Here is a 20,964-nt window from a genome sequence, read left to right as displayed (position 1 = left end):
TGTCGAACACTAAATTCATTAAAGCAATTTTCTAAGGTACTTTACTCAAACTGAATTTATTTCCGAATAGCTGTATATGTAAAACTGAACAAAATCATTCTGTTGCTCTTTCAAATAAAAGTACTGGAAACTCAGCAATCTGGTAAGGATGATAAGGAATATTAAACATTTTCGTGCCACGCTAATTAATATAATTATTCTGTGTGACAATAGTTGCTTCGTATTAACCTCGCAGCAATGTCCAGAATAAAGAAACAAATTATTCTGGTAGATGTAACATAACTACTTTTAAAAACAATTGGCAAATGTGGTGCAATGGAAACAAATAACACGCTATAAATTTTTTGTCATTTACTTACCCTTGAATGAAGCCAACGCAACACTTGTATCCCATACTTCGAAGAATATATATATGCCAATATGGCCGCTGTGCGTAGGCCTTGTATCTAGAAGGCTTTGCTTAGCCTCAGTAGTGACGTCATTTTCAGTTCGGTAGTCGAAGCTGCAATTCTGTACGCTACTGAGGCCTGTTAACGACTGGTCCGCCCGCCGATTTTTCGTCTTGGATTGAACGATTAGTTTTTATTGAACTATTACTGGGATGTATTGGGGCGGAAAGTGATTTAGAAAAGTTATTATGCACGCATGGGAACACATGTTCCCAGTGGCCAGGAAATTATTAACATTTTTTTTTGCATTTCACTCGATAATCATGAAAGTTGACATGGTGTGTGTGATATTGATAAGAAGAAGGCAAGAGCGAAGAAAATGGCACGAGGACATAAGGTGCTATGTGACTACTAGGAAACCTTAAAAACATCTCCTGTGTAATTTGAAACATATCATGCATTCGTTCACAGTACTAATAAATAACTTTTTTTTCACTATGGGACCTAACGTCTAAGGTCATCAGTCTCCTATAACTTAGAACTACTTAAACCTAACTAACCTAAGGACATCACACACTTCTATGCCTGAGGCAGGATTCCAGATTGTAAGTAAATAACTTGTTACACTGCTTACTGTACGACTCGTTATGAAAGATTGACATATATTCACTTATTACCAGTAAGAACATTATGACCAGAAGGCGTTAATGTGAAATTTTATGTAATTTGTCTGATACAGCTACGCACAAATGTAATTACAAACATAAAACGTCATTTGCACATGTGGCTTAAATAATAAATCCAAAAAGGTGAGACACGGCGCAACTGTAAAAAAATTGAAACAGAAGGAAACAGGATTAGTATGCCCTAATCAGGTACCAGCTGCTTGCTCCACCAATTAGTAGATTTGTGGATATGTGATGAATTCAGTAAACTACAATAGAAGGATGTAGACAATGCGACATGTTGACGTTTAGGTTAGTCTGGGAAGTATGCTTGGATAGTGAATGTGGTTAAGGCCACCTCTCGGGATAAGTGAGGAATTAATAGTAACAGTGATGAGTGCAATCCAGTGCACAGTGAGAGAAACAACTTCAATAAATTTAAATTAAGAATGTATTTGTTCGTTTATTTAAACATAAAATTAAACTGTTACACCAATTATTAAACCTTTAATACCAATTTTATACCAACCAAAAATTGTGTAACAGTGTCAGAAGTACAAAAACTTGATATTTAAGTAAATAAATAAATGACTTTGCAAAATGCTTCACCTTTAAGAATGTAGCCTTTTTTATCTCTCTTTGACGTAAGATACGTTGTGAGTGTGTAAAAGAAGTTGTGAATCTAATGAATAAACGAGAAGACTGAACAAGTATCTAAATGAAAATACTCAAAGCAGGTGTATGATGTAACATTCAAATAACTGACATGACCATTAAACAATTGTTTCGCTCGGTTGTATCACATTGACTGAAACCATGGAAAGTGTGTGAAAAACATTTGTGTAGCTGATGGGGCTGCAGAGTTTAGTTTCATTCAACTGAGTAACCGGATTGCATGAAAGAACAGTTGACTGGCTAATCAAATCTTAAGACGAGCAGGTGTTTGCGTCACTGAGGGTGGCAAGGGGAAGAGGAACACTGTTACTGTTGATCTACAGTGGCAGATCCAGCAGCCTCACACACTCGACATGACCCCTCTATACCACACATATCAGAGATGTATCCTCGTCCAAGTTCTGGACGTCATTGTCCAATCCGCCCTGCAGAATCAGCCTCACAATGTCCTCCATCCGCTCCCTGTCGTTATGTGGAGGGCTGTCGAGCTGTTGCTACGTTTCTATGTCACTTTCACAACGGTTTTTTAGCTACAAGCAACGAAATGCACCCCATGGTACTAGAGGAAGTGACGTAATACAGTCTTACACCACCAGGCCTGTCTACCTAAGCCACATCTGCTTCTAAATCTATATGTGTGCGTAGAAACCGATGTGCTACTACTTTTGCCATGGACCTGTCTGGCGGCTGCCACTGGAGTCTGCTGAAGACCCTGCCTCAGCCTCTGGCTGGAGTGGGGCATCCCCATCTGGAACCTCTCTGACATGGCCGGTGCTGCTGCTGGTGCTGTCTTCTCTCCTCTCACTGCCACTACAGCATGCTGAAGACACCGGTTGTGGCGGCATCGCCTCACCCAAATCTGGAACCTCCGTGGCACAACTGGAGCTGCGGCTACTACTCCCTCCCTGCACAGCCGCCTCTGCAGATGCTTTCTTTGGCTGTCCACCCATCAGACGTTTTCTCAAACGGTCTGCAAAACCACGTATGGCGAGTGGTTTCACCAACTTCTTCTGGCGTGACTGTTTTTCATCCAGTTTTCCGAACACTAGTTTTGAAAGTAAGTATAAAACCTGTAAAACAACATCTGACTTTAGAATACTATTGCAGCAACACAGTGGTAGTGTAATAGGAACTGTAACTGTTATATGCTGCTTGTACTTGTTCACAAGGAGTATTTTAAAATAAGCCTCTATCTTTTCAGCTGAAAGGTAAGTCTTTTCCACTAATACACTAGAGGTATGCAAGGGTAGGTAAACAACAGTTCAATAGTATAACTCACAAATAACAATTTTTTTCTTTTGCAAAATAGTGTACATTTAGAAAATTAATTTTTTTGTTTATATGTAAAAACAGTGAATATCAATAAGTAATGTAAAACCAAGGAATTGTTGCTTACAACTACCGGGTCTTCCCATACTATCAACATTTTAAAAATTCTGTTGTACACGTAAAACTGCTGCAATCTAAATAAATTTTTATGCATACTTAGAATATGGAATTGTATGTTATAACACCATGGTTCACCAATTCTCTGTTTTCCCCTTGTAGTACCTCATTTTTGCTATGTGAGGAACGAACCTTTTAGCGTCTCTCTAATTTGGAAGTGAGCTGAGGTGGAGTGAGTACTCCCCTGCTGCGGCTCCTACTATTAGAGCAATGGCAGTCAGTGTGGTCCCTACGGCCCACTAGCGGCCTTTCTACTTTCGTGGTGGACAGTAGCTAGTAGTTATTTTAAAAACATTAGATTTTCATAAAATTTTGCCACAAAATATTTGCAAAGCAGTTATTATTATATGCTTTAACTAGCTGTAAATCTGCCTTATAAATCTTATAAAGTACAGTTACTACCCTACCTTACAAATCACCAATGCTATGTAATCAGTGGGCGGTTACAAAATTTTCTGCTGACAAAGATAAAAAAGTTGGCAGCAGGTGGAAAAGGGTTAACTACCCATGTGTTAGAGCGTCCTCATGTACTGACAGATAAGTTGGGCTAGAGGGTAAGTGAATGTCCCAGATGAGATCGTATTGTGGCTTAAGGAGTCCTAGGTGCTTAACTCGAGGCCTGGATAATGCGCTTACCACAGCTTGAGAATGTGCCCTCTGCTGCAAAACACCAATACTGGAACCAGCTAAACAAAATAATGGCCAAGGTGTGGCCCAAGTACGGTCTTTTCGGAGAGATGGAAATATGTACACCAAATTAAGAAGACTTATTAACAATTCTGGGGCAACCAACTGGGTGGTTTCACAGCAGGGATTGGCAAGAAGGTGATTGTCCAAGAAGGGGTAGAAGTATCCTGGAATGGGAGAATGACTTGAATGAAAGGTGGGAAGTGGAGTGGTCTAGGGCGTATTTTGGTTGCAATGTAATGGGGAATAGAGAACTCTCTACGCCTTGATATCGCAGCCTCAGGAAAACAGTGTTGTTACGGAAAATGCTTATGCCTGGATACCATAAATTACAGAAAGACAATCACAATATTAACGCAATAAGCACACTGTATCTGCAGTGCTCAACATAGATCAAAATTTTGACCAGTGGGCATGCCAACACGTCCAGGCAGTTACATCTAAATGTTGAACTAGCACAAGGACTGGAAACAATTGTTGAAAATTTTATGTTGATACGTGGAGGATGTTTCCGTACCGGTGTTTTCATAAACAGTACAACTGACACTAGTGGTAAGAGAAAATTTTCTGAAGTGGTTGCAAAAAATGGCTCTGAGCACTATGGGACTCAACTACTGAGGTCATCAGTCCCCTAGAACTTAGAACTACTTAAACCAAACTAACCTAAGGACATCACACACATGCATGCCCGAGGCAGGATTCGAACCTGCGACCGTAGCGGTCTCGCGGCTTCAGACTATAGCGCCTAGAACTGCACGACCACTCCGGCCGGCGAAGTGGTTGCAAGAAAAGTATAGAACCAGCCGGCCGCTGTGCCCGGGCAGTTCTAGGCGCTTCAGTCCGGAACCGCGCTGCCGCTACTGTCGCAGTTTCGAATTCTACCTCGTGCATGTCAAGTCCCATAGTGCTTAGAGCCATTTGAACTATTTGAAAGTATAGAACCAATCATCAGTGATCGCATGCCTTGGAATGATGAGCAATGTGTGCCACATGACACCATGAATGCTGACTGGTAACTTCTAGTACAAAATGATTACGTTTGCTACAGAATATGTGACTGAAGAAACATTAGCTAACCCGTTCTCATGAGGAATAGTGCACCATCGCGTTTTGCACTTTCCACTCGGTTGGACGAACTGATTCAGAGACATTAGCCCCAACGACAAGAATTAAACAAGTGTATAGGAGAAGCAGTCAAGATGAATGGTAAAAGTGGACTCATATTGGTACTGATGAACTCATATTGGTACTGGTCCACTACTGAACAGTATTCCAGAAGTCGCCTTTAAATGGATGTTGCCACTAGCGAGTAGATAAAAATGTTGATTCAATATAATAATGTCACATAAGATCTAAGTTCTATGTCGAGGAGCATTAGGTAGTTATTTGTCTGTTATGAAGGTCAATGTTGTGTGATATCAGCTAGTGGAAAGCCCTAGTACACGCAGGTAGATTCTTTCGTGCGGGACACGCAATTCGTTGCCGCACTTGGAGACGACAGGCATTGAGTGCTTGGAGTTTTGTAAAAGAAAATCTGTATCACTATGCGTACTATTGAACAGCCTTCATCCTGTTACTCGTTTGAGCTGAGGTGAACATAAATACCGCGACTACCTTCCATACTGTCTTGCAACCACTGATCCATTGTTTACGCCACTTCTAGGCAAGTACGAGGGCTGCCTTGCGAAATTAATCCCTGTTTTGTGGTGCTACCATTAGTCGAATATGTGTCCATCTTTTTTGCTGATCTTTTAGGAGAATTTAAATCCGTAATCTGGTCCAATTATAGTTCGATAGCGTCCACATTCTATGTACTTGTAATGACATTTACGTAAGAGTTAATCGATTATTCAATTCGTGTGCAGACCCATGCACACAGACTGGTTTCTTCCTTGATTTCTTTATTTCATATTAGTTTTTTCGAGCGACTGACAGTAGTTTAAAGGGATTATCAGTTTAATGCGCTGTTCGCATTCTGCTTAAGCAACACATGGTTATGTATTTGATTGCACATTGAGAGGCCAGTACGATATGATCAACTGCTTAATAACACACTAGCCCAGCTTTTGAACGCAGTACATAAGCAGTTTTCTAAATGACCTTGGTAGTGTTCCAGGGATATGTGCCTCCAGAAATGGCCGCAAAGGTCACTTAATTCCCATATATTATGAACCGGTGTTTTGGGGGCGCACTGCTGGCGACTGATAGCCTCCAAGATGCGTTCAGTCAGGTTCAGTAAAAGAGACTTTATTGTCCGGGGCATCAATGTAGGTTAATAATCATGTCCCTCAAATCACTGTAGAACGATTCTGGTTTTGTGACACATACAGTTATCCTGTTGGAAGATTCCATCGTTTATTGGGGAAGTCATCAAGTGTGAACGCATGCACGAGATTCATCATGAGGCTTGGACGTCAAACACCTTACGGCCTGAATCTTCGCGGTAGATTAGAATTGTGTACCGTACCGCGACTCGAACTCGGGACCTTTCCATTTCGTGGACAAGTGCTCTACCAACTGTGCTACCCAAGCACGACTCACGAGCCGTCCTCAGAGCTTTACTTCTATCAGTACCTCACCTCCTACCTCCCAACGGTAGGAGATGAGATACTGGCGGGAGTGAAGCTCCGAGGACGTCTCCTGAGTCTTGTTTGGGTAGCATAGATGGTAGAGCGCTTGCCTACGCAATGAAAAGGTCCCGAGTTCGAGTCTCGGTACCGCAGTCAGTTTTAATCTGTCAGGAAGTTTCATATCAGCGCACACTCCACTACAGAGTGAAAAATTTCTGGACCTTATTATCTGCTCGTGGTTCCGCCATCCATGAACCATTCTCAATAGGTGCTCAGAACAGTAGCACGTGAATGGCCAACCCGCTTCGCCTTTTCCTAGGTGCTCCTTTCCATGTGCTGGGCCATAACTGTCTACCATTTATCAAAGCTGCTTATGTCAGTGAATCTTCCTGTGTGCGGTCCGTATCGTCACCAGAATGATTCCCCACTCATCTCTACTTCAAGTATATACTTGCCTTAGTGCATCATTTGCCCATAGTGCCAGCAAGTGGCTATCACTATGGTGGTGGGCAGTGGTTGCAGTCAGCTTCAGCTGTTGATCACGTGTATTAAATGTAAGAACATATGATGGACATTTATTAATCTTGCTGTTTTATAATGTAACTTTTTTACCAAGGCTATTGGTGATCAGTCTGATTTCCCTGTCTTGCCCTCTGTTGTAACTGAGGCTGAAATACATTACACCGCCTTCCCCACCCCTCTCCCTCCCCCACCGTCACCACTTACTAAATTATTATTCCGAATCAATTTCATGCCTTAAGTTTCAACTTCTAAGGTGAGTTTCGCCTGAGTCTGTATCTAACAGTCGCATAGATGAGCTACAGAGAGATTACATGCGCTAGTTACTTTGATTTCTATGGACAGACTAACCATATTCATCCAGTTCTGGACCTCGTGCATCAAGGCTAGCTCTTAGAACCATAGTGCAGTAGGAATTTCTGGGCTCTCTGTGGTGTTTTAAAGTCATATTTAATTTTAACTAAGAAGGGCATCACCCACTGGCAACGACAGCACATGTTTTCAAAGGAATGACTTTAGTTATGTTGGAACAGTCACTCTAGTCGAATCAGGTTTTGTGGGTGAGTTTCGACATAGCACTGTACTCCTACAGGGCAGTCAAAACTATTAACATATCATTACTGATGGCAGTATATTTCTATTATTATTATTATTATTATTATTATTATTATTATTATGTGAATGACTTCGTACAAGCAAACGGCACTGCTATAGGTGGGTCTAGATTATTAACATTACCATAACTGCCATAATTATATTATTATTATTACTATTATTATTATTATTGCTGTTGTTATGAGATTAATTATAATCTATTTAAGCTCTCTGCAGATGATTTGTAGATTTGTCTGCTGTTACAGCAGTCTCTGCAATCGGTAATATAAGTGAGCACAGAACACTTCGTTTTGTTTGTGATGTATTAATGTAAACCAGTCGAAGGTGAAGCCAAGAAACTGAAATTTGGCCATTCAGTGACATTATAATAAATTCAAGGGTCAAATTCCTTTAATATTATAGTTAAACCCAAACTAAATACTGTAAATTTTCGATAGTCATGAACCAATGAAATATCACATAAATATATCAATACTGCAAAAGCACAATCAGAATACCACCGTGATCAAATAACCAACAACAGTCTAAAACAGTTCTTAGGCTTTGTTATGTCACCTCCATTATCGTTAAAGCAACAGCCAACATAAATGATCTTGAACTTACCATCCCATGGCCTTCTTCCGCAGCTTTTTGATACATCACCCTGAGCAGCTTTCTTGGCAAATTAGCAGAGATCAAGGATGCGGTAAACTGCAGACAGGAGACTATGTCAGAAAAGTTGTTCCCTTGCGGTCTTAGTAGTGATAAACAAAAAACATTATGCAACAGTTTACAGAATAACAAATTATTCAGATATTTCATACGGCTGCATTTTTTCTTTGCTACAATTAAAATACATTTTGAATTCAAATCTCGTCACAAAGCACCTCCGAACTTACACACGGTATGTGTGGTGCGTTTGTGTTTAAAAATCGCAAATTTCTGGACAGTAGAGTGAACAGTACGGCATATTATGTTGGACTACTGCAACGATAATTCACCGAGAACGATGCAGCATGACCACATGTTGACATTGTCAGGTATGTACACCGATCCATTCCTCTGTGCTTCAGTCACTTCATTCAAACACCACATTTGCAGTTCGATAATGAATACTGAAAGAACTTACAATAACACAGCAACTCCTGTTTTGGAAAATATATCTGTGTAAGCAAGAATTAATACACACCGTTTCGAACAAATGTTATGGTTTTTGCGCAATAATAACTCATTTTTGACTTTTGTGAATCTGCTGGTCATAATAATTGACTGTTACATCGTACTGTTTATACAGTGACTTTTACTACATTAATTGTAGGTTAGTTTTTTTACGTACTTACAGTGGCTTGAATGATTCATTAGTTTTACTTGTTGACCACATTTTCCTTCAGCATAATCACCAAAATTTGCGAGCGTTCACCTATGGACCACATCATTTTTTTAAAAGGTAATGATTTACTACGCATTAAACAAATTTTCTGTTTAATGCTAGGGAAAAGAAAGAATAATGATTAGCATAACATAGCTCCCTGCAGCTCTTCTCTGTGTTGCGAAGAGTCAGAAAAACTTAAATTGGATGCTGAAATTTAAAGACATTTGAACTAGCCTTTGAAACAGATTTTCCTTGATACACTGGAAAGGGATGTAATTGCGATATTTGAAATGACTTGGGGAAACTGTGGATTATCGTACTTCGAATATAATGCTGTATCACCAACTGATTCGATTATTTCAGTGTGTGTGTGTGTGTGTTTGTGTGTGTGTAACTGTTTAATGCTCTGCATTACACTGAAGCGCCAAAGAAACTGGTATAGGCATGGGTATTCAAACACAGAGCTTTTTTAAGAGGCAGAACACGGCATTGCGATCGACAACGCCTGTGTAAGACAATAAGTGTCTGTCACTGTTGTTACATCAGTTACTGCTGATACAATGCCAGCGTACCAAGATTTAAGTGAGTTTGAACATGACCTTATAGTCGGCGCACGAGAGATGTGACACAGCATCTCCGAAGTACCCATGAAGTGGGGAATTTCCCGTACGACCATTTCACCAGTGTACCGTGAATATCAGAAATCCGGTAAAACACCAAATCTCCGACATAGCTGCGGCCGGAAAGAGATCCTGCAAGAACGGGACCAACGAAGACTAAAGAGAATTTTTCAAGGTGACAGAAGTGTAATCCTTCCTCAAATTGCTGGAGATTTTAATGCTGGCCCTATCAACAAGTGTCAGCGTACGAACCATTCAACGGAACATAATCGATATGAGCTTTCGGAGCCATGGCCCGCTCGTTTACCCTTGCTGACTGCACGCCACAAAGCTTTACGCCTCGCGTGGGCCCATCAACACCGACACTGGGCTGTTGATGACTGGAAATATGTTGCCTGGTCGGACGAGTCTCGTTACAAATTGTATCGAGCGGAGGGACGTGTACCGGTATGGAAACAACCTCATGAATCCATGGACCCTGCTTGTTATCAGGGGACTGTTCAAGCTGGTGGAGGCTCTGTAAGGCTGTGGGGGTGTGCAGGTAGAGTGATATGGGATCCCTGATACGTCTAGATATAACTCTGACAGGTGACACGTGCGTAAGCATCCTGTCTGATCACCTGCATCCATTCATGTCCATTGTGTATTCCTGCGGACTTGGGCAATTCCAGCACGACAATACGACACCTCACACTTCAGCTGCCCACCAAACTCCCCAGACATGAACGTTATTGAGCATATCTGGGATGCCTTTGAACGTGCTGTTCAGAAGGGATCTCCACCCCCTCGTACTCTTACGGATTTATGGACAGCCGTGCAGGATTCATGGTGTCAGTTCCTTCCAGCATTACTTCAGACATTAGTCGAGTCCATGCCAAGTCGTGTTGTGGGAATTCTGCATGCTCGTGGAGGCCCTACGCGATATTAGGCAGGTGTCCCAGTTTCCTTGGCTCTTCAGTGTGTGTAGATATATATAGTCGGTAAACATCTTGCAAGGGATGTGGCCTAGTGATAGGTCTAGAGTCGCTTTTAGCGAGGAACTTTCGGCAGCTGGGTGGCTTAATATCGGAGGTGGAGGCCGTGTGCATTGCTGATAGCACTCGAGTTGTAAGCGAGCAAAAAACTCGGCGGCCACCAGAAATAGCGGTGTCAATGAGTTAATCACGTTTGCCTGATGTGCGGTGTTAGGCGTGCTAGGTTAGCGCAGAACTGTCAGTTGCCGAGGAGCATCTCTGGTATATGACATCGGGGGAAAGGGGCCTTGTCCGCCTCCGACGTTTTATAGAAAGACTGTGGCCACCCCACCTTCAAGTGTTTCGTTTGTGTGTGCGAGTTTTAATGGTGAACCAGTGTGTGTGCTTTTGGGCAGTTCTTTGAGTCTGATTAACGAACGTTTGTATTTGGCACACTCTGCCGTATGCAAGTTTTCCCAGCTTGCAAGCGTCAGAGAGAAGGGTAGGGTAGTTAGAGATTCTCTTGCTGGGAGGGAATTACGGTTAAGGTCCGGACGGAAAATTTCACATGGAAGATTAAGGCGGGGATAGTCAGGAATTTGTCAGTTTCTGTCATTATGGGCTAGAACTTTATCCGGGACGTTGGTCTGAATCGTGATTGGAGAAGAGTAAAACTCTCTTTTGGCTTCGATAGAGTGCGTCATTATAAATTTTGTAAGCACCAGTAGGAAGGGGTACTGAGAATCTGTCCAGAGTGGTTATGATTGAGGTAGTTAAGGATGGTTATGATTTTAGTCATCTATATCCTGAAGAGGCACAGGGTTACGTTAGCTGTGTAATGAGTTTGGCGATGAACTGACTGATCGCTTGGGTGTAATGAAAGGGGAGGAATACAAGACTGAGCTTACTGACAACATACCGGTACGGCACCCACTGTATCGTCTCTTTCCACCTCGTAGTAAGCAGCTCAGGCTGTACATAGACGAAATGATGAGAGAGGGGGTTATTGGGACGTCTAGCTCACGCTATCCATCCCCCACATTTCTGGTACCCATAGAACAGGACGGGGTACGCCCAGTAGTGGATTATAGAAATGGCTCTGAGCACCATGGGATTTGATTGGCGACTCCATGAAGTGGTGTCTGCACAACGACCTTCCTTTTAATTTTAAATATGGGACTCAACATCTGAGGTCATCAGTCCCCGCGAACTTAGAACTACTTAAACCTAAGTAACCCAAGGGCATCACACACATTAATCCCAGATCCAAGATTAGAACCTACGACCGTAGCGCCTAGAACCCTCGGCCCCTGGGGCCGGCTGGATTATAGAGCCATGAATGAGAATGTACACTACTGGACATTAAAATTGCTATACTACGAAGATGACGTGCTACAGACGCAACATTTAACCGTCAGGAAGAACATGCTGTGATATGCAAATGATTAGCTTTTCAGAGCATTCACACAATGTTGGCGCCGGTGGCGACACCTACAACGTGCTGACAAGAGGAAAGTTTCCAACAGATTTCTCATACACAAAAAGCAGTTGACCGGCGTTGGCTGGTGAAACGTTGTTGTAATGCCTCGTGTAAGGAGGAGAATTGCGTACCATCACATTTCCGACTTTGATAAAGGTCCGATTGTAGCCTATCACGATTGCGGTTTATCGTATCGCGACATTGCTACTCGTCTTTGTTGATATCCAATGACTGTTAGCAGAACATGGAATCGGTGGGTTCAGGAGGGTAATACGGAACGCCGTGCTGGATCCCAATGGCCTCGTATCACTAGCAGTCGAGATGACAGGCATCTTATCCGCATGGCTGTAACGGATCGTGTAGCCACGTCTCGATCCCTGAGTCAACAGATGGGGACGTTTGCAAGACAACAACCATCTGCACGAACAGTTCGACGATGTTTGCAGCAGCATGGACTATCAGCTCGGAGACCATGGCTGCGGTTACCCTTGACGCTGCATCACAGATAGGAGCACCTGCGATGGTGTACTTAACGACGAACCTGGATGCACGAATGGCAAAACGTCATTTTTAGGATGGATACAGGTTCTGTTTACAGCATCATGATGGTCGCATCCGTGTTTGGCGACATCGCGGGTAACCCACATTGGAAGCGTGTATTAGTCATCGCCATACTGGCTTATTTACCCGGCGTAAATAGGGTGCCATTGGTTACACATCTCGGTCACCTCTTGTTCGAATTGACGGCACTTTGAACAGTGGACGTTACATTTCAGATGTGTTACGACCCATGGCTCTAATCTTCATTCGATCCCTGCGAAACCTTACATTTCAGCAGGATAATGCACCACTACGTGTTGCAGGTCCTGTACGGGCCTTTGTGGACACAGAAAATGTTCGACTATTGCCGTGGTCAGCACATTCTCCAGATCTCTGACCAATTGAAAACGTATGGTCAATACGCCAGTCGCTACTGTTGATGAACTGTGGTATCGTGTTGAAGCTGCATGGGCAGCTGCACCTGTACACGCCATCCAAGCTCTTTTAGATTCATTGCCCAGGCGTATCAAGGCCGTTATTAGTGCCCGAGATGCTTGTTCTGGGTACTGATTTCTCAGGATCTATGCACCCAAACTGCGTAAAAATGTAATCACATGTCAGTTCTAGTATAATATTAGTCCAATGAATACCCTTTTATCATCTGCATTTCTTGTTGGTGTAGCAGTTTTAATGGCCAGTAGTGTATCATGCCCATGGATGTGGTTCCTCTGGTTTCTAAGGCCATTCACGAAAGCCCAATAACTGTTCATCTGGGTGTTTTCAAGACCAGAATGATGAGTAGGGAGAATTTTATTTGGAAGTCTATGGATAAAGAAATAAGGGCCCCGGAGGCAAGTTGTAAGATGTGCGCCATTAGCAAACCGGCACTGAATACACGCCAGTGGTTCTTGGCTTCTGGTGTACTGAATCGGCCTTCGGAGAGGATGCATGTAGACTGTGTGGAACCTTCCCACGGTCGCGAGATGGATCCGCTACAGGCTTGTATGCGTGGATGCATTTTGCGTTTTTGTTGAATAATTCTGACGCGTAGTTGACATCCCAGGTTACTATCAGATGCCTTCAGTAGATATTTGGGGCCTTTGAGCCATGTAGAGTATTATCTACGGATAAGGCTTCTATCTTTACTTCAGCAGCCTTCCGCAGTTCCTATTTCGAGGCTGGAAATATTCACACTACTGCAACAGCATACTACCCTAATCCCTCATTTCCTGAGAGAGTAATCCGAACTTCGCGTGCGGCCCTTATCACATTCCATACCCAGTGGGACAGCTCACTGCCCTGGCTAGGGTATTCTTTTAATAGGTGAGGCTCCCAAGGAAACTCCGACGGCCCTGATGTCCGCGTTCAAGTCTAATTCTCCCTTATCTAGATTGTGGGCGTTGTATGGTCTAGTGCCAAAGAAAGTTGACCCTGCGCAAGCACGGGCGAACCGGAAGCGTGCCAAGAAAAATCTTAAGGTAGCACATGAGAGGTTGTTTTGGTTCAAAATTTTGTGGGCGTGAGTCGGGTGGCCAGGTAGAGTAATGGAAAAACTCTTACCCGGATTTGTCGGCCGTGTCCAGATCTTTCGATTCGTGAAACCGGTCACCTTCCTCGTTAAAAACCCACACACCATGCGTATTTCTCGAACTAAACCTTTTCAAGAGGGTAGTGACCCCAGTAATAGCTACTTAGTTTAATGCCATACTCGTTGCGAAATTTTTTGGTATATTATTTCGTCTTATACCCTTGCTTGTAAAATGACATTGAAGTGTATTGATGGCAGTATGGCGCTGCCATGGCAATGTGACTAACGCCAGGGTAAGAGTTTCAGCGTTGTGCACCGGCTGGACGTGTGGTCTAATGAGGAGGGAGGGTGTGATGGTTCGATTCCAGAGCCAGCGGCGGCCACTTTGAACTCCCGACAGTGGTGCCACCGACGGCCGCAGTGACTGAGAGGACGTGTTGGGATCAGATGCGTCCGTGCTGCTGGCAGCGTGCGGACAGAACCTTCCGGAGGCGGACGACGAAAATTACTCGCTGCGGGAAACCGGCTGATGAAAAGTGGCTGCACTCATTGCCCTGGTGAACCGTTGCACTGGTCGGGGCTCATGGCCAGTAAAAAAAAAAAAAAAAAAAAAAAAAGGTTCAAATGGGTCTAAGCACTATGGGACTTAACATCTGAGGTTATCAGTCCCCTAGACTTAGAACTACACTACTGGCCATTAAAATTGCTACACCAAGAAGAAATGCAGATGATAAGCGGCTATTCATTGGACAAATATATTATACTGGAACTGACATGTGACTACATTTTCACGCAATTTGGGTGCATAGATCCTGAGAAATCAGTACCCAGAACAATCACCTCCGGCGTTAATAACGGCCTTGATACGCCTGGGCATTGAGTCAAACAGAGCTTGGATGGCGTGTACAGGTACAGCTGCCCATGCAGCTTCAGCACGATACCACAGTTGTGGCGAGCCAGTTGCTCGGCCACTATTCACCAGACTTTTTCAGTTGGTGAGATATCCGGAGAATGTGCTGGCCAGGTCAGCAGTCGAACATTTTCTGTATCCAGAAAGGCCCGTACAGGACCTGCAACATGCGGTCGAGCATTATCCTGCTGAAATGTAGGGTTTCGCAGGGATCGAATGAAGCGTAGAGCCACGGGTCGTAACACATCTGAAATGTAACGTCCACTGCTCAAAGTGCCGTGAATGCGAACAAGAGGTGACCAAGACGTGTAACCAAGGGTACCCCATACCAGTATGGCGATGACGAATACACGCTTCCAATGTGCGTTCACCGCGATATCGCCAAACACTGATGCGACCATCATGATACTGTAAACAGAACCTGGATTCATCCTAAAAAATAACTTTTTGCCATTCGAGCATCCAGGTTCGTCGTTGAGTGCACCACCGCAGGCGCTCCTGTCTGTGATGCAGTGTCAACGGTAACCGCAGCCATGGTGTCCGAGCTGATAGCACGGGGTGCCGGCTTCGATTCGGGGCGGGGTAAGGGATTTTCTCTGTTTCGAAATGACTGGATGTTGTGTGTCTTTCATCATCATTTCATCCTCATTCACTCGCAAGTCGCCGTAGTGGCGTTAAAGAACTTTTGGAGCGATGGCCGAACCGTCACGCGAGGAATCTTACGGCCACCAGTGCCATACGCCCATTATTATTGTAATGTTGAAGCATTAATTTGTTCTGAAGGCGGTTCTGATATACAAGTCAATAAAAGCGGGTTAAAAGGTGTGAACTATCTGGGGAAGTTAACCTTGCATTACTGGGCAACTGTTTCACCAGGTATGCAGTATAGCTTACCAAATTTCCAACCGGTAGAAATAAATCAGTCTATATTTAGACATTTATTTTAACATTGATCATTGTTCCGTTAAAGTTTCAGCATATTAAACTTGATTCATAACTAAACTGGTGCCTTATTTAGGATTGTGGAAATGTGAGTTTGTAATCTTACGGAACACATCAAATATGGAGCCAAGACTGGGAGACTGTATACAACACTGCATTCATAAAATAACACACGAAGAACGTTGAAACATATGCAATAGGAAATTAACCACAACCAACCGATTCAATTTTCACCCAAAGACGTTACGTTCTTAGCGCAATCCTGTCCGTCATGAAATTACCTCACACTGGTATACTACATTCGTACTAACTCTCTGTGAAATGTCCCCTAAAAGAATAGCTGAGGGCTACTTTGATGGTTACACTACATGCTTCACGTGGTCAACTTGGTTTACACAAAGAGTGTAACTCCACAATAATTTTGATAATTAAAATAAATTACATCGAAACACAAATTACAAAAGAAAAACCTCGAACTGGTTACTATCGTCTTACTATTAACCTGATGGGTCAAACAATTGTACAAGCACGTGGTACTGGTCTCAGAAAGTAGACCCCACGCAGGTTGAAAATAAAGAGAAGTTGCTATATTGAAAAATATTGTCAAGACGAGACGTTATAATCTCACCCATATTCGCATTTAAGATTGATGATCTTAGTTAGAGTTACTGATCATCCACACGTAGTTCCACTTTACTCACAAAGTAGTGACAAAGCAACTACCAGAAGATATTCTGAACTTCACACTCGAAATACACTGCGTTGCAATTTAAGATAACATTAGATATTTTAGAGCTAAACCTGAAATAAAGGTGATTAAATTTCCAGTTAAGCTGAACTTAAGAAATTCATTGTCCTACAGACTTAGCAGAGACGCGCTTAGCTGGAGATCTTTCCACTTCAGACGCTCGCCGCAGACCGACTGCCGTGGGCCCCTACCGAGGGTGCTTCACAGATACAAACGGAAGTGACCAGACAACTTCCTATACCAAGATGACAAGGGATGGACAGGACCATATCAAGAATAGAAACCTCTTTGTTTTTAGAAAGCCTAGCTACCTGTTTCGACGTTGGTCCTACTGTTCTCTAGCAGCCAGGTTTGTCTGCCACCATCAAGCATGCAACTAGAAATACATTTGCTCATCCATCCTTTCACACAGAAGGGAAGGGGGATGACAGTATCTTATCATATACAGTATATAAAAGAAAGCGGATGTAGGTTCCGTATGAGACTGTGTGACATGAATTACATATAAATCGTGTCTTAAAGTGTAGTAGTGTGACAGATCGTTCTTGATTATGTGTAAAAGTAACACGTTCCACTGCTCAGTCTCCTCCCAGATAATCAGAAACACCACAGTAAATTTAGAAGTGGAATGTATGCCGTAAATGACAACATTTTTAAAAAATTAACCTGAAAGGAATCCAACAAAGACCTTTCATTATTACCACTCTATTGCTACGTCGCAACTTTACGACTCGAAGAAATACTGAGATCACTTATGACTACATGTCATGTTATGTTTGGTACAGTTTGATTTACCTCCACCTCTCCATAGAAATGCCCGCCTTTCCATGAGGGATTATTCACTTGGTAGACGTGGTTGAACAGGTCCGAGTATCCCCTCCGCCGGAGCAAGGCCTGCAGCTTCCGAGGATCGTGGGGCGCCTCTGCGAAGACCCCCGGATTGCTGAGTACAGCACCTGCTTCCGCCAGGACATCCATGGCAGAGAAGCACCAGGCCTCCGCGGCGTACCTCAGAGGCGTCCACCTGAGCAGGCCATCGTCTGCAGACAGTGTATCCTCCCTCGCGTGTCTGCACAGCAATGGCAGCAGGTTCAGCGAGCGCCGTGCACTGCTGCTTACGGCCACGTGCAGCACGTGGCGCCCGCACGCGTCTGTCTGCCTGAGGTCGGCACCCCTGGCCAGCAGCGCCTCCACCTTGTCTTCGTCCCCATCCAGCACCGCCTCCAACAGTGGCTGGTCCCTCGCCGCCATCCGGTTGAAGGCCTCCAGGAAGAACTCCAGTGTCTGTCTCCGGTAGAGCTCACGGTACACCACCAAACGACTCTGTTCCCTATGCCCGATGAGGCACCACTTGGCAAGAAAGTATTCGGCGAACGTCCTGTGTAGGAACGTGGGTTTCCCGTCGACGAACTTGTACACGATTCCAGCTTTCACGAAGTAGCCGCTGTCGAACGGTGGAACTGGCAGTGTGTCGGTACTGTACAACAGAACTGACGCTGCGAGCAGTCCCAGCTGTTCCTCGTGCCTCTTCTGCGCCTCTTCGACTTCCCTCTTCTTCCCAGGTGCAGAGAAGTTGTCGCCCCATTTCTCCTCGTAAAGTCTCCTGAATTTATTCTGGAAGAAAGCTTCGTACAGAGTCACAATGTCGTTTGTCTCAAGTATTTCCTGCGACAGGTTCGCAAACATTTCAGCAAAGAGAGGAATCCTCAGAAGGTTCCTTAAGCTCTCGCTGATACCACTGCTGGGTGGGATGTTTCCCCTGGAGGGGTGTTGTGTGAAGAAATCTTCTAGCTGTGACTTGCTGAAAGGCTCCAACGAGTGTGCCAACACACCCATACGCGCCACCAAGGGCTTCAACGCTGCGGGCCTCGTTGTCATCAGGAGCTTGCCCTGGCGTGGCTGCAGCAGAGGCAACACCTCGAGGCACTTGTTCTCATAGTCCGGACACACCTCGTCGAAGCCGTCCACGAGACAGACGACTCGCGGGGACTGCAGCAGGCAGTGGCAAAGCAGTGCGTACTCCAGTCTGCCCAGCTCCTTCTCGTTAACGACTGTCCTCTTCAAGATGTCTTCAGCAGCACTCGCACCACCGCTACTGCGATCAAAAACGGTGTAAAACTCCAACAGATTAACTCTCAATAGCCAGCAGGCAGAGTCCCTTTTTTTAATTTCCTGCGCCACATGTGAGAGCATCGTCGACTTGCCCACTCCGGGTCTCCCCTCCACAATTACTATATTACTTGCAGTGTCCAATGCTTCCATCTGCTCTTTCTCCCGCTTTATTGTATACCCTTGAATCCTCGCAGGCTGCCCGGAGAAGCAAACAATCTCCCACGCGTCGTGAGAAACCTGCAACATGTATACATTCAAACGGTCCCAACTTCTACACTCTTCCCGAACAGTCTCCAGGTTGTCTGTCAACACAAACAGGGGCCACTCTATTTCAGGTGGATTAGGGAACCAACGTTTTATGTCTGCAAAACTCGTGACAGAATGTCTGCTGATTCTACGTGCCAGTAGCTCATAGGACGCACTGTCGATGACACACACATCCCAGTGCCCCAGAGTCGAGAAGAACTCGTCCGTCACCAGCCACCGGTCCACCAATTTCCTCGGCACGTAGTAGGAGGGTGGCGTTTCGAGCTCCCGGCCCATCCTCAGAGGCGGTGTCAGCCGTGCCAGAGCCAACAACAGCGCAGGTTCGCCGTCCACAAGTGCCTTGAGAGCGTCGACACCGGCTACCAGATCCCGCAGGCGGAATTCGTAGCGGTCCCCATTGACCCTGACGTTGACGTCCAGAAACTCGTTCCAACTGTCGTCACAGATGTCAGATGATTTGCAAGTGTCGACGAAGCCGTTGCTTTCCCTCGATGACACAATGACGAGACGGCGTTCAGTCTTCTCCCCGGTCACCAGCTCTGACAAAATGTCGCCGTCTCTATCGTCGTCTAGAATCACCTGTAAATGATTGAAACAGGTCAGTTATATTCAAATATTTTCAAATCTTTTTTCTTTTCTTAAAACTGTTGCATACGGTATTATTTCAGAACCTACGAAAAGCAATCCACATAAATTTTCGCATATTGGGACACACACTTCTGGTTACAACACAACAAAGCTTGAAAGTTCTCTTTTGCATTCACACCAATCATGTTCACACACTTTTACTCAATCAATTATCATCCTATGATTCATACCCACACGGTATCCCCGTAAGATTTTATGTTGACTGTGCTACAAATATAGCGCCATTATTATCCGTCGTCTGTCAGAGATAATTGCAACAGCGGACTGGACTGGAAGAAGGCCCAGGTCATAACAATCTATAAAAAGGATAGAAAATCAGATGCACATAATTACTGTTCAATTTTACTGACATTGATTTGTTGCAGAATCATGGAACATATTTTTTGTTCAGAGATAAGACCTTTCTAGACTCTGAGAAGCTCATCTGCAGAAGTCAGCACGGTTTTAGGAAACAGCGGTCATGCGAGACACAGCTGGCCCTCTTTCTGCATTATATACCGGCTCCCAGGTTGATGCCATATTTCTCGACTTTCGAAAAGCGTTCGACTCAATTCCGCACTGTCGCTTGCTACAGAAAGTGCGCGCTTACGGTCTATCCGATGACATATGAGGTTGGATAGAAAGTTTTCTAACATACAGAGAGCAGTATATCGTCCTGAACGGGGTGACTTCAACAGAAACATGCGTAACTTCAGGTGTGTCTCAGGGCAGAGTAATAGGTCCTCTGCTTTTTACGATTTACATAAACAATCTGGTTGATGGTATTGACGGCGGCCTGAGACTGTTTGCCGATGATGCTGTAGTCTACAGGAAAGTAGTATCACAAGAAAGTTGTGAACAAATCAATGAGGATTTGCAGAAAATAAGTGCGTGGTGTAATGACTGTCAGTTATCTCTCAATATTAGTAAGTGTAACCTACTGTGCATAACAAGGCGCAAATCACCATTAATGTACGAGTACAAAATAATTGCCAAGTCTTTGGAAGCGGTAACGTCCGTCAAGTATCTGGGTGTGACAATTCGAAATTATCTCAAATTGAATGATCAGATAACACAAGTAGCGGGTAAGGCGAACTCTAGTTTGCGGTTTATTGGCAGAATCCTGAACAGATGCAGTCCTTCAACAAAGGAAATAGGTTACAATACGTTAGTTCGTCAAGCAACAATACTCCAAAGTATTGTTCGTCTGTATGCGACCCTTACCAGTTGGGCCTGAGTCATGAGATTGAGAGGGTCCAAAGAAGAGCGGCAAGATTTGTGACTGGTACATTTAGCCATCGAGAGAGCGTTACAGATCTA

At 44.1% G+C, this 20,964-nt stretch overlaps 1 protein-coding gene across 1 annotated transcript; it reads right to left on the bottom strand.

The window, feature by feature from the left end:
• Positions 1-1,601: 1,601 nt before the first annotated feature.
• LOC126336600 (uncharacterized) lies at positions 1,602-17,667 on the bottom strand. Its single transcript, XM_050000467.1, has 3 exons — positions 17,434-17,667; positions 8,170-8,256; positions 1,602-2,799 (listed from the first exon to the last, which is right to left on the bottom strand). Exons 1-3 carry the CDS (start codon positions 17,614-17,616, stop codon positions 2,389-2,391), a joined length of 681 nt encoding a protein of 226 aa, XP_049856424.1. The 5' UTR covers positions 17,617-17,667; the 3' UTR covers positions 1,602-2,388.
• Positions 17,668-20,964: the final 3,297 nt, after the last annotated feature.

This window comes from Schistocerca gregaria, chromosome 2 (assembly GCF_023897955.1).
Source record: "Schistocerca gregaria isolate iqSchGreg1 chromosome 2, iqSchGreg1.2, whole genome shotgun sequence".
NCBI lineage: Eukaryota > Metazoa > Arthropoda > Insecta > Orthoptera > Acrididae > Schistocerca > Schistocerca gregaria.
Note: the sequence above shows the minus strand (reverse complement) of the source record. Positions and strands in the feature narration are given on the sequence as shown.

Bases quoted from the DNA above. Each gene is read 5' to 3' on its own strand.
- LOC126336600 (XM_050000467.1), bottom strand. From the start codon at position 17,616: ATGGATGTCCTGGCGGAAGCAGGTGCTGTACTCAGCAATCCGGGGGTC. The intron at 8,257-17,433 runs GTAAATCAAACT...TCCTGTCTGCAG, and splicing joins ATTTCTATGGAGAGGTGGAG to TTTACCGCATCCTTGATCTC. The intron at 2,800-8,169 runs GTAAGTTCAAGA...GTTGTTTTACAG, and splicing joins CGGAAGAAGGCCATGGGATG to GTTTTATACTTACTTTCAAA.